Raw genomic sequence first — 14,015 nt, forward strand, 5'->3', positions numbered from 1 at the left:
TTTCGATTCAAATTTACCGCCACTTGTAATTTCTGACATGGCGTGTTGGACATTGCCCTTTTTTTTTATCGTAAACTATTCCCGATTATTCTACTGATATACATAAACGCTAAATTAGTGAATTATTCCGGTGTGAACTCGAAAGAATAACGTGTTAAGCCTTTAAAGGTATTTTAAGTACTCTCGAAATGAGGCTGCTTTTAAATCTCGCTATAAATTCGTGTAAACGTCTACCATATTTCAATGCTAATCTATCACATCATACTCCATGCTGGAGAAAAATGGCGACCGAAGTTGAAAAAGCCCAAACTGCAGCTCCCTCAGAAGATACTATTTTCGGGAAGATATTGCGTAAAGAAATACCTTGTAATTTCATTTACGAGGATGATCAGGTAAATCGAATTAAATGATTGAAAGCATATCGTTCTGAAATATCAAATATTATATTTCTGTCATGAAAATTTAAGGTTATTTACTGGTTTGTATGTCTCCATAGCAATTAGTAATAGTTGTATGTATAATTAAGGTACATAATTTATTTTGTACTATATCATAACCGTAACATTAACGAATTAATTCAAATGTTCTATTTGTGAACTTACTGTATATAGATGCTTTCCTTAATTTCTTTCAGTATTTTTTAATTCTTTTTGCGACGTGATACTATATGTAAACGTTTAGAATCTTCGAAGCGTACTCTTACATAATTTATTTTGTCGTTAGAATTCTGCTAATGAAACAAATTTTTTAATGTGTTAGTGCGTTGCATTTCATGACATTAACGGCCAAGCACCGGTGCATTTCCTGGTGATTCCACGAAAACCAATTCCGCAACTTTCAACTGCCGAAGACGAGGACGAAGCTTTGCTGGGTCATTTAATGATAGTTGCTCGTAAGGTAGCGAAGCAACAAGGTCTCAATGACGGATTTCGTTTAGTCATCAACGATGGCAAGCATGGTGCACAATCGATCTATCATTTGCATCTACATGTTCTTGGTGGTCGTCAAATGAAGTGGCCGCCTGGTTAAGGAATTTCGTTTCTCTTAATGTATCTAATATCTAATTATAATTTGGGATTATAAAAAGTATCTATTGTCATGATAATAATCTTTGATGTAACATTTTTCATGTTCTTGATGAATAAATAATATGCCCTTGTCAGCTTTAATTGTCTCAGTTTAACACGTTGATTGCCGCGCGTGTTTTCAATGAAATCTTCTTCAGGCCACGAGTGCCGCTGTACCAAGCGTATTCTGCTTGGTACTCCCACCGATATTTTAGATAACTTAAAATCTCTGTCCTAATTCGTTACAATATCGAAAAGAGAAATGGAAAACGTATTTCTTAGTGAATCAAATAGCAGTGAAAAAGAAAACTTTTACGAGGCTTACACAAATTCGGATAGCAGCGATGAGGAAGAACTCAGAAATAAAAATAGAATTACATCGTCTGATTCTGATTGGGATATTGATAAGCGCAATCGTAGTGATACTGAATGTAATGACGATACTGTTGACAACATTTTATAAGAATCGGTCATTGAGGAATAAAGAAGAACTGATGATACCGAGGAAAGTACAATTCAATTTGGTGAGACAAACGCTTGTCTTCGACGGAGTCAGCATAATATCGCCGTTCGAAAAAATGATTCTGCAAGCGCATGCAAACTATGTTATGCAGACAAACAACAGCTTTCTGTCCAAATTGTCCCGACCAAACGCAGCTTTGTATAGACTGCTTCAAAGTTTTACATTCTAAATAATTTTCTTAATAAACCATTTTCGTATTACTTTTATGACAATTCAATAGTTTTATTACTTCCTGTGGAATATCTGTTCAAATATCGACGACGATGCTTCGCAAGTAGTCAAATAAGCGTCACCCGAATACGGGCGACTGATAAATAGAAGATACTTTCAAATAAAAAGTGCCCCATTGAACAAAAACATTTTCATTAGAACATCAATAAAAAAAATGAGAACAAATCTTGCATCTAATGATGCACTGTGTTAAAACACTGTGACGTCCTGAATGAAACATGTGGTTTCAGCGTGGCAGCCAAAATGGTACGGTCAAAATTTCACATTTTTACTTTTAAATAATTTTCAGATACAAAAATCTATTTTTTTTCATACACTTCATATACGAATTGTATATCGTTTTCTTCTTGAACGCCCTGAGGAATGTTAGGATCACTGAATCAATGAAAAAGGAAACAAATATGAAATAATTTCAAAGAAAATAAAAATAATTAAGTGTATGGTAAAATAAAATTATTCGGGATAGTTAAGAAAAATTATAAGAATACTTACTCTATCAAAACAAAATTATTAGGAATAGTTGGGAAAAAGGTATCACAGACAAAATGTTTTTTTATTCTTGTCAAATATAATCGGTGAAAATTCGGAGATTCCATTGCTGCCTGAAATTGCAATTAGATCTTTTCTATGAAACTGTTTGTATTAGACTGTGGATATTTATGCAAGTTAATATTTTTAAGAATGCAATTGAAGGAATAGGACCTAAGCGGAGATTTGTATAGATGTCGTACCTTGTATACGGAACTTCCACCTATTACCCATATGCCTTCGATTTGATCTTTTAATGTAGGTTTTTTAATAACTTCGAGAGCATGTGGAATACTTTTGCATACTATCGCATCGTCCCCATAATCTCTACATAGTTAATTATTCTTTATAAATTTAAAAAATTACTTTAATTTCAAATCGTTAATAAAAATGAGTCATCCTTACAAAGACTGTGACGTAAGTACTATGTTTATTCGATTTTTTAATGGTTTGTACTTCTTTGGAATACATTCCCACGTCCTTCGTCCCATTAAAACAACATTCTTTTTATTTGGGTCTTTCGTATTCGTTGTCATAGACGTAAAGAATGCCATTTCACTTCTATAAGGTAAGGAATAGATTATAATGTGCTACATTATTTGCATTTATAATGTAACTTTCATTGTTTCTTACTTAAGTCTCCATGGTAACGTTCCTTTTACACCAATACCCATCCCTTCACATGCTGCCGCAATTAAATTTAAGTTCATTTTCACTAACAACTCAAATTTTTGTAATACTTGTTTAATCAAATAACAAATGTGTCAATACATATTATTACTTCTTTCGTTGGGAAGTTATGTTTAAGAATAGTTATATTTAAGCGACACAACAAGTATGATCAGATATAATTATTTAACCGTTAAGATAAAGAATTAAAAAGATAGAGGACAGCACAGTCTTCCTAACAAAGAGAGCTTAAATATATATTTAAAAAGTAAGAAATAAAGAGGAAAAAATCGGTGTATTTTATTTACATTGTAAGTTATTTATTCTGTTTAATCATCATGTATAAATCATTTGTTTACTGCCCTGTAGTGGAAATCTTAGGATTCAGCTAAATTGCGCCAATTCGCCGCTAGATGGCAATTCAAGTATTAAAAGTTAGTAGTTCGTCACCTTCTTTTTGATAGATGGCAGTGTAATCTATCTTAACCATTGAGTGGCATGCATGCGACATTTCAGCTTGAGACGTGATAACCAAACTTTGCTCCTGAATAAGAGTATTCAGTTCTGACACGTTAAATTTGTAATATTAATTTGATTATTTGTGAAATTTCACAATATTATAAGGTAAAAGATTATTACCATTATGTACTTTTACTTAAATTAGGTTATTGTTCTAATTTATGCATTTGATTATTTTACACATTGTTCATATTAGTTTCGGTGTAGTCTTAAGTTTTGTGCGTAATAAGTCTCTTGTTGCATCATGCATTTTAGTCATATTAAATTGTATGCTTAAACCATGTAATATTTTTGATAAGCTGAGTAACATTATCGATTCTGACATGAGAGAAACTTCGTAGGTTATGTTTTGTAAGAAAGCTTTTTTTTTTTTTGTAATTTGATGCTCGAAACTCATTATCTCATTTCAAACCAATGTTTTCTCCTCTTTTATATTGTAATTTATATTATCACATTAAGATAAGCAAATTGCAATTTCATTGTTTATTTTAAGAATATTATATCTAATTGAGAATTCACTTTTAGAATGTCTGGCCGCGAAGGTGGTAAGAAAAAGCCCCTGAAGGCACCAAAGAAGGAATCAAAAGTATTGGATGAAGAAGATGTAGCATTCAAGCAAAAACAAAAGGAACAGCAGAAAGCGCTTGCTGAAGCTGCAAAGAAAGCAAGTCAAAGGGGTCCTCTTGTCACTGGTGGTATAAAGAAATCTGGCAAAAAGTGATGCAGTTAAGACTGAGAATAAATACAATTATCTTACACACCGTGTTCTTATCAAGACATGATTTTGATATTATCAACTAGTATACCATCTGGAACATGTTTCAGACTTCTAACTCTGAGAAATGGTTAAACATTTGTAAATAAAACATTTATGGATTAAATCATAGCAATATACACATTTCATAGGTATTTGCATTTTTAATATGTTATTGATATCACATTGAAACGCAGTTAAAACGATTTCATATACTTCTAAGTTTGTAATAGATCTACATAAGCGTTAAGTACTGATAGTTGTGAAATAATAAAAATTCTTTTTAAATAATCCTCTTTTTAAATATTTTTCTCTAAAGGAGAAAGATAGTTACAATTCCGCGATCGTTAATTTATTGTCATCGGTCAAATTTCGTACATTTTAATTGCTTAGTCCCAGATTTGATCTAAATCTAATTCAATTGCCAAATAATAAACCGTTAAATCAATTAACCTTGAGTTAAAATGCTGCCTTCAGAGATTTCAAACCCGCATAAATAATGCAGTCATGTGTGTTAAATTGATATTATCGTGCAATAACAATAAAATACGGTGTTAGAGAAGACACCATTAATCTGTTACAAACAATACATGCTAGTTATCTTTCTGATCACTTATTTCGTAAATGCGATACAAACATATGTCCATTGAAGAAACGTGAATTACAGCTGATTGCCATATGATCGACAGTGTCGACAACTTTCGTGAAAAAAATTTTTCGGCCATATTTCCTCTGCTTTCTTTCTTCCTCATACTATCAGCTTTCGATCAGAATAATCATTTGAAATAAATCTAAGAACTCCATTTTCGATACTTCGTTTAATTAAGAAGAATCCCTTGTACCCAAATACCTAACTAAACCTTCAAACAAGCTGAGAAAGTCTAAAATACATATGTTAATATCCTGCCTCCCAATTCTTTATTGACATATCATAAAACCTAATTGTCGTATCTTACAAAAGCTTAAAACAAATTCTATAGTACGAATAAGGTTCCATAAGGTCCTGTGGCATTTAATAACACACGGTTTTTCAGGGAAATCCCGTGGTTTATAGGAGGATTCGCTCATGAAAAGCTTTGCGGTGTTTCAGACAGGCATCGGAGTGGCATCGCAAGAGCTTGCGATAGTTACTTTATTGGAAGTACGGTGGTAAACGTGGTGAATCGCGAAGAGCTGTCACTGGCTGGGTCAGTTGGCAACAGACCTTCGAGGTGGTCGTGAGTGCTTGCGTTGGTCGAGTCTCGCAGCCGTCAAACCTCTTTCGTCGAGTCTGCACGCAAAGGACGATCGAAAAGGTTCTCGCGTGTACCGTGACAGAGGAGCCAGAGCAGCGAGGGACGAATTCACGAGTGCGTCGGTAGTTCGGGAAAACCATGGAGCTCGTCAGGATCATTTGACCCACGGGAACGACTCCAGGCTCGGTGGATCGTGCTACCTCGCGTGATATTACAAATCGGTGAGTACATACGACCAATCTATGGCTCTCTTTCTCTTTCTCTAGAGTGACAGTTCGTTTCTGACGTTCCAATAGACAGAGATAGGAAATGTGTGTTTTCTTCTTCTCGTTCTACTATGTGCGTCACGTAAACGCTCTCTGTCATGGACGGTATGATGCATGTGTTGCGTATAACTACAAAGGGACACCATGTTATTCACCTGCATCACGTACCATATTGCGAACCTTGTGCTTTTTCTCTACCTCCTCCACCCCCAGAGGGTTGCGTTGTAACTACTAGCGAGATGATCGAGCGCGATTTCCTGGCTTGACATGTGTGAGTAACGCGGTGCTCGCATAAACGGCCCATTGTAGGTGTATTGTATCGCGTATTAAGAGGAAGAGAGAGCACGGTTAATGCGTATATCTAGTCTTCGCCACGCGTATATACATTGTCCATTGGGCTTTCTCGTGTTGAGAGATTACGAGCTTTCTTTCTGATCGAACGTCGTTAAGGTATTTAATTTACTTTGACTGATAAGCTAGGTAAATGTTAGACGCGTATACTTTGTGTTACAAGATTACTAGCTTTCTTTCTGATTGAACATCGTTAAGGTACTTAATTTATTATCTCCCATAAGTAGACTACAGATTCTTATGTAATATCATACTTTCGTGAATATAAGCGATAAAACAGAATCTAAAGAACTATTCGTGTCATTTATTAAATGTAACAAGTATGCTATTTTTTTTTTTTAACATTTCATGTAGTTTTGTACAGCACGCATATTCTATATACATTTGCACTTTTAAATTTCCTATAAACACATAAAAGTCCACGATCTACTGATAAGTTAGGTAGATGTTAGACACGTATACTTTGACTATTGGGATTTTTCGCGTTACAAGATTACAAGTTTTCTTTCTGATTGTATATGTACGTAGCATATGTAATTTACGTAGACTGATAAGTTAGATAGATGTTATACGCAAGGATACATTAGGAAATTTACGCAAATGATTGAAAGATACCACACGGTAATTTTCCATTTAGAAATTTAGGGACTTTGAGAAACTATTAAAATAGTCTGATGTAAAGTTGAAGCGTCGTGGTGTCATCGTTACCTTGAATCTTTTTTTCATTCTAACGTCACGCTTTTCATCATTGTTTAGAAATGAGAATCTTATTTATCCGTTAATAGTTTAGTAATCTTGAGAACGATAGATATCAATGTACGAGTGTTTAACTTTTTCCATCGAATGTGCCAAATGAACGAGAATCGAGCCTTAAAAAAAAAACAAATTGATTAATTGCCCATTTTAGTAATTTTTTTATTTTCTTATATAAGCAGATGATTGATATTCAGTCGTCAAGGAACAAATGGCTTACTGTCGTAAATTATTAATAACCGTAGAATAGATATAAATTAATTTTAAGCTTCGGGGTAAATTTAAAAGAACAATATCTGTAACATCATCGATTTTCTATACTTTTCAAGTTATGGCATTATAGGATCAACGTAGTTTTTTTTTTTTTTTTTCGTACGACTGAATTATTTTACATGTTGAAATCATTCGAATATAATGAATACTCGTTCGAGTGTTCACATCCAACACTTGCAAATTACACAACGCTCGTTACGAAAAACCATCCTTTAAATTCTTCGATCGAGAAGTGGAAAACATTGTTCGATCGATTCGTGACACGTTGCGAAATAATCGCTACGACAAGCTTGTGACGCATTCGGATGCACATGTGGAAAACTAGAGGGTGAGCGGCGTGCCTCTACTTTAATATAACCCGATATAAATCATGAACGTGGACGAGATTAACTTTGACCTTCTGTTCCTTTTCGATCGGAGGGAGATCAGTGCCTCAAATCTTCCGTTTTCTTTATTAATTTCGATTACGGGTTGCGTCAATCTCTCGTTGCATCGAAACGCACGTGAATACTGGCCATTTAATAGATCTAACACGTGTCTTCGATACGTAAGATGGTTAGTACGTACTTTTCTCTTAATCTTACGTTGACTTTTATCCAGTTTTCGTAATTTGCACTGGCTGTGCTACGCGTCACGATGGTTCATTGCGTCAGATTTTTAATACGGTAATAAACACGTGTGGGTCTAGTCTGGTGTGTATAGTAAGGCAATTACGAAAGAAAACATACCTACGTACTGATATTTATTATAGTGTGATTGGAAATAATCCAGTCTTGATAATTACTCGGCTCGAAAGTTTCAATGTTGAAAATTTGAAAATGTACATATTAAAAAGTTGGAACGTGTATATAACACGAGAATTTGAAAATTTGAAGAAAAGAGAGAAATTTGTCGCTGGAAATTTATTAGTTTATCGAGTCGAGGGATTTGGATTGTTTTAAATATTTGAAATGTAAATATTTCATAATTTGAAAATTTAAATATTCACACCGAGGGATTAGACATTCGGGTCACAAAGGATTTGTAAATGCGAATATTTGAAATTCGAAATTTCGAAATTTCTATGCTGAGGAATATTGAACATTCGGCCATTAGAAATGTCGAAAATCAATTGTTGGACAACGTAAATATTCAACAGTTCAAAAACATGTATCCGTGTTTACAGGATTAAAGTCAGCCGATTTCGGAAGAGACAATTAAGATTGCGATAGTATGCCATTTAATCGTTCTCAGCGCGCTGATAAGCCGCAGCTTTTGCTTCTGATATAGCGGTTTAAAAGGAAGCGTAGTTACGTTCGATAAGGAAATGATGTAACGCACGCGTTTTTTCGTCTGCGGTACGTGTGTTTCGTCTCGGTTGCCTGCGTTCCAGGTGCATCAGTTTCTCGTTGCTAGTTTTGGCCTCGTCATCACGTTCGCGTACTCGCTACAAGTAACCTTGTGCAACTCTTTAACGATTCGCACCTACGCGAACGACTAAGTCGTAACAGTTGTGCAGAGCTTTTTTGCCATCGGAATAAAACCGAAGAATAGGATTTTTTTCTCTCGTTGAATGGATTCAACGAGCTTCCGCGTCAATTGACGCCAATCAGCCGCATTATTTTAAAGATTGCACGTAGGCATCACTTACGTCAGTTATTATTGATTTGATTTACTCCAAAAAAAAGTTGCATCGTAAACAGTTTAACGGTCGTCGAATTATAAAAAGTCCGTTAACGATCAGTTTCTTTTACTTAATAATCATCGTTTTCTTTCACTTAATAACCATCACTTCCAGTTTTTCGTTCCATTATCCAAACGTACGTGTTCGCGTCAAGTATTTCGTAATCGCGTTTCACAAGCTCCGAACCAAGCCGACAATCTACAAATATTCGAGTTTATGATCGTTCGTTGACAACAATAATTTGTGACACGAATCATTTCCATGCACATAATACGGTATCAAAATTGATATCAAACGAAGGTCGAAGCTTTGTTACACGTTCATAGTCGAGCGCGGTTTATATACACGGGAACTCTTCTAAGTTTCGCTGGTTAATTATGAACAGAAATCAGAATGAATCGGAAGCCACGTATAGCACGGTGAGTTTCGCTCGGGATTAATTCAAATTCTGCGAAACGTAGCACCAACATACGCAAAGTTTCCGAAGGTAATTTAACACTTGTATAAAAAACACTTACGCGTATATGATATGTATTAATATAAAACATTTCGAACTTTCGTTAACATTGAAACGAGACACGATCGTCATGATTATATCGGTCAAATTTGAAATCAATCCGAGGATGTATAAAAATTTAAATACCTTTAATAAATACTTGCATCGAATACCTAACATAGGTTTTATGTTTCAAACATTATCAACAAAATGATAGTTAATCGAATTTCCAAACGTTTCATACGACGCACCTAATCATCATCGTCATCTTCGTCGAACGTGTCTACGAGCGTTCGAATACTCTTGCGAGTTTCTACAAATTCTCTTCCCTTCCACGTTGTGTTCCATCGACCACGTAGCAAGAAACCTTTTTTCCATTTAACAAACACTTGTAATATTGTTCGATAGAATTAATAAATTGCTTCGACGTGTATTTAAAGGTATTACGTAAAGACTATAACGCGTGACTGTGGCCAGAGGCTCGGTCGAAATTATCAGTCATCTCTTTCAATCTCGTTTAAATCCATCGCGTTCGCAAGTGCAACTAACTAGCCGACGTGGTCGTTTGCCAGTCTGTACGCAATGCGGTAACAGCGAAAACCCGGAAATCCTTTGCTCACACCTTTTAAATCTTAGTTTAGAGAACGACTCAACCACTTAGCCAGTGCTAATTCGGGCGTTCACTAGAATCGCTTCGGTTAAAAGGGTTAACGATAAACGTGCCAATATTCTCACTGCGTCGTAATTCGTGGTGTCGATATAAGTACCGATCGTAACGCATCTTCTATTCAATCCGGCGATAAATCGCCGGGCTACGACCGATGAAATTATACGATCTCGACCTCCTTCTTTCTCGCCCTCTTATCAAACGTGCACGTTCACGCCAGCAATGAGATTCGCATTAGCTTGGCGAATTGAAAATTCTTCCTCCCTGTCTCTCTGGCCCTGTCTTTGTCTCTCTCTCCCTCTCTCTCTCTCTCTTTTCTCCGTTCTGTTCTTCTCTTTTATTCAGGATATTTTTGCAAGTAGCTTGCAGATACGAATAAGTCGTTGAAATGTATATGCAGCTCTAACAGCTAGATAAGCCGAGAGCCGGCGGCGTAAACGAGCTGACCCACATTATCGAAGAACCGTTCGTACGAGCAGGATGTGTACGTGTTCAGTGAGCGTTCGTATGCACCGGAACACTCGTGCGTTCTGTGACGACAGAATGCATCAATCGAGAAAGTCATCGCTGGCCCTTTTGCCTTTTCCCTGTTGTCGAACATGTACCGTGATTTTTACTGGTCGATGAGTTTTCAGCATTTAACCCTACACGAATATCTACGTCTCGACCTCGCTTCTTTTTCTTTCTAACAAGTAAACAGACTTTTTTTTACCATTTATAGCCCGTAAGAGCTGGGAATAAGAAGACGCGATCGGATTTACAACTATTCGAAGAACGCGCCGAGGTAAACATACGGTGCTGTTAATGTCGCAATTATGTCGAAAATTAAATAGGAAAATTAAATAGAAAATAATTCTTTTTCTTAAGTTGGACAATTTGTCTTTGTCTTTATCGATAATTATTCCATGGATTATCGGTGGCAATGAAAACTTCGACTACAACCGATTATCGCGTTTTCGTCATGCAGTCAGTGACTTGTATTTCTCAGCTTTTATCTCTCCACGTGTACCGAATTCGTAAAAACTTGTTTCCCGAAGACTAGCGTGCGTAGATGTTGCGATTGAAGCGAACGCGTCAAGGACTATCCTACGTGCACGTTTCTTCGTATCTAATGAAATAATTACAGTATCGCAGTGTCTATCATATTTTTGCGATCCTACAACTAGCACGATGGTGACTCATCGGACTAATCGCGGCAAAGTCGTGAAGTTTCCTCGCGTGGCTCCACTTTCACGCGTGCAAGTAGCACATCCTTACTCTATCGTGCATCTTTGCGCTCTTTACCATTGCACCTACCATTACCTCAGCGTACTCTCGTCGCTCGATCATCAATTTCCCATCTACAAAACGAATTAGTAAAATGTATAGAAGACTGGAGTAACGTTCGATGCAGGCGAGTGAATTCTATTAGACGTTATTAGACGTTTTAGCGGTTTATTGTATCGTATGGAGAAATACGACTATGTGGCAGCACACGCGACACACTTCGTTATTTATATCAATAAAGTTTCACGTAATCTTAGTTTGTGGTTACCCGAGCTCCTATTTGAACAATCATCGGGTGGCATGAAAGTAACGATAACTAGCTTCACGACGCTAGTGTTATTTAAATTTAGCACAGCCTATATATCAAAATACACAATTTCAGAATAGCATATTTCAAAGTACATCACTTCGAAATATTTGTCTTTATATCGAAGTTTATGAAATTCTGCAATCCGGATCGTTGTCTATCTAATGACGTAGCATTCGATTAATTTGGCGTTAACACTTACAAAATTCTACACCAAGATTCTCATCGTTATTTCTTTTGTTCAGCTAACTTTATACAGATTCTCATCCGATTGATCAAATTCTCAATTTTTGCTAACATCAGCGTCGATACATCGCACCAATTTTTCCATTTCTTCAACTCCGCCACGTATTTCGCGCGTTTTATTTTACCGCGACGCGTGCGTTACCCTCTTCTCGTAAACGATAGCTTGCAAAAAGAAATATCGCTCGTCTGTATCGAGCCTAGAAGATCGGCGAAACTACACACATCGAACGTACTCGTATTTCGTTTACTCGTCTCTATATCCGCAGGCAGTTTCGTAACTAATCGCTTCACGCTGCACCGTTGTCGTTGACAAGACATAATACCGCGGTGCCTTATGTAAGCTCGATACATGCGAGATAGAAGATAGCGGTGCACGTGTTATCTGAGAGACGAGACCGTTTACCGCAGCCTTGTTCGGGGACGATGCAGCCTGTGCAATTGCATTGCACCTTGGCCACGTCGCGATATCGCGCCTCTCTCGTACGAGTTCTGCTAGTCAAGGTTGATACGAAATGTCCATCTAGTTGGACGGAAATCTGCAGTTTCGAGGAAAACGTGGCTTGGCTAGCTGCTGCACGATTCGATTGTGAAACGGACCTGTTCTACCTTGTAATTGTTTCGTCGATCTTTACGCCTGTTTTTCACCGTTTCGGTACGCTGATAGCGCTTCAAATAACAGATGGAATCGATGTTATCGATCGAATGAATTTCTATTATTTCGTTTCACGAATTACGTTTTTAATCGTATGAGATACATACGCGAACGACCAAGCAGTGGAATAATATTTATAAGCTGTGCGAAGGCGACATTGTTGAAAGATAATACGCTACCGTTCGTAAGTATTTGAACATGTGGCTCGATTCGATCACAAAAGATTTACACGTTGTACGTTGGAAATCGTAAGAAAAGAGACCGTCTGTCTACGACTATCATCAAGTGATCTACTAAATTTAAACCGAAAGAATGTATTTGCGTCGCATTCATTCTACGTTTATTTATAATGGAAGGCTGAGAGAGAAGAAAATTTGCACAAGTTCGCAGAAGTTTCGATTGTTGGAAAATCGAATGATATCGAAGCGAGAAGAGAGGCAGAGTCGATACTCGCGCGATTGCCTCTCGTAGCCACGGCGTTGGAAAACAGGACTCGATACCGTAAGTTTACTGAAAATAAATTGCCGATGAAACGATCGGCCTCTAATGAATTAAAGAATCTTTAGAAATTTTTCTTATAGGAAATAGGAAGTAAATGAGCGTTGCATGAATCACAGATATTACGGTTATCCTTCGCCACACCAACCACCGTTTCGATAACCATCGGTTTCGCTTGCTTTCACCGCGATTCTATCCGACCTGCTGTTGCGATAATTATCGTTAAATCGCAGATTCGTGAAAGTCGTGATAAATTGTTTGTCGTAATTGCAAGCCGGTATAGACGAGTAGTGGATTCGATTCGATCTTTCGAAATTCCCTCGAACTGTTTTTCGTGCGAGCGCGACTATTTGAGAAACAGGCGCGGTCTGACGCGCTTCGAAGCAAGAAAAAGAGAGAGAGAGAGAGAGAGAAATTCGCGATAAATTTATTTCGAGAAACGGGAGAACGTTTTGTCGAGGATCGTACAAGAACCCTGGGTCGTCACCTTGAATTTTCTTGCGCGCCCGTCCAAAACAGCGCGGTTCATCGTCCTCCGTTTAGGATTCAACGCCCCCGCGTTGTTTTGACATAATTCGCCCGCCACGTGTTTTGTCGTCCCATAAATGATCGTGGCAACAAAGACCGACCTCGGATCGTTATTCGAAGCCGCTGAAAGTCGCACGTGTTTCTTTGTCGAGGCACGAGGAACACTCGCGTGCCTGTATTATTGGGTCATTGGCGTGGAAGAGAAAAAGAGAAGAAATTGCTAGGAATCGTTAACGTTCGAAGAAGCGACGTACGTGCCAAAAGTACGAGGCAAAGATATGAGCTCGTTTAAGGACCGCGAGGATACGTCGTCGCGCCAAAAATATTCGCTTCTTCTTAGTCTTATTTCAGGATTAGATCTTGCATTTTCCATCCTCGTTGTTCTCTGGTTTTCATGAGTTGGTCCCACTCGTACCTTGGATCTAAACATACACCGTCGTTCGTAAACATTGGCCACTTACACAGAGCAAGGTAGATCTGAGAAATGGACAGAAAATTATAAGGAACTCGAGCAATGTTTATT

The 14,015-nt window shown here is 37.2% G+C and overlaps 4 protein-coding genes across 4 annotated transcripts in view; 3 read left to right on the forward strand and 1 right to left on the reverse strand.

Annotated features, from left to right (window-relative positions):
• Positions 1-15: 15 nt before the first annotated feature.
• On the forward strand, positions 16-1,108 carry LOC117231718 (histidine triad nucleotide-binding protein 1). Its single transcript, XM_033490415.1, has 2 exons — positions 16-392; positions 760-1,108. Exons 1-2 carry the CDS (start codon positions 189-191, stop codon positions 1,027-1,029), a joined length of 474 nt encoding a protein of 157 aa, XP_033346306.1. The 5' UTR covers positions 16-188; the 3' UTR covers positions 1,030-1,108.
• A 994-nt stretch (positions 1,109-2,102) lies between these two features.
• On the reverse strand, positions 2,103-3,225 carry LOC117231717 (dihydrofolate reductase). The gene is made up of 5 exons (XM_033490413.1): positions 2,983-3,225; positions 2,755-2,910; positions 2,553-2,676; positions 2,314-2,423; positions 2,103-2,196 (listed from the first exon to the last, which is right to left on the reverse strand). Exons 1-5 carry the CDS (start codon positions 3,057-3,059, stop codon positions 2,121-2,123), a joined length of 543 nt encoding a protein of 180 aa, XP_033346304.1. The 5' UTR covers positions 3,060-3,225; the 3' UTR covers positions 2,103-2,120.
• A 264-nt stretch (positions 3,226-3,489) lies between these two features.
• LOC117231721 (translation machinery-associated protein 7 homolog) lies at positions 3,490-4,452 on the forward strand. Its single transcript, XM_033490424.1, has 2 exons — positions 3,490-3,642; positions 4,063-4,452. Exon 2 carries the CDS (start codon positions 4,064-4,066, stop codon positions 4,256-4,258), a length of 195 nt encoding a protein of 64 aa, XP_033346315.1. The 5' UTR covers positions 3,490-3,642; position 4,063; the 3' UTR covers positions 4,259-4,452.
• A 1,005-nt stretch (positions 4,453-5,457) lies between these two features.
• Positions 5,458-14,015, forward strand: part of LOC117231719 (protein FAM214A) — a 43,582-nt gene continuing 35,024 nt past the window's right edge. Inside the window, exon 1 of the mRNA XM_033490417.1 lies at positions 5,458-5,747. The gene's annotated coding sequence lies outside the window, so the exon portion shown is untranslated. The remainder of the gene's footprint in view (positions 5,748-14,015) is intronic.

The sequence above is a fragment of the Bombus vosnesenskii genome, unplaced genomic scaffold (genome assembly GCF_011952255.1).
Source record: "Bombus vosnesenskii isolate JDL3184/JDL3185 unplaced genomic scaffold, Bvos_JDL3184-5_v1.1 scf7180000013273, whole genome shotgun sequence".
Lineage (NCBI taxonomy): Eukaryota > Metazoa > Arthropoda > Insecta > Hymenoptera > Apidae > Bombus > Bombus vosnesenskii.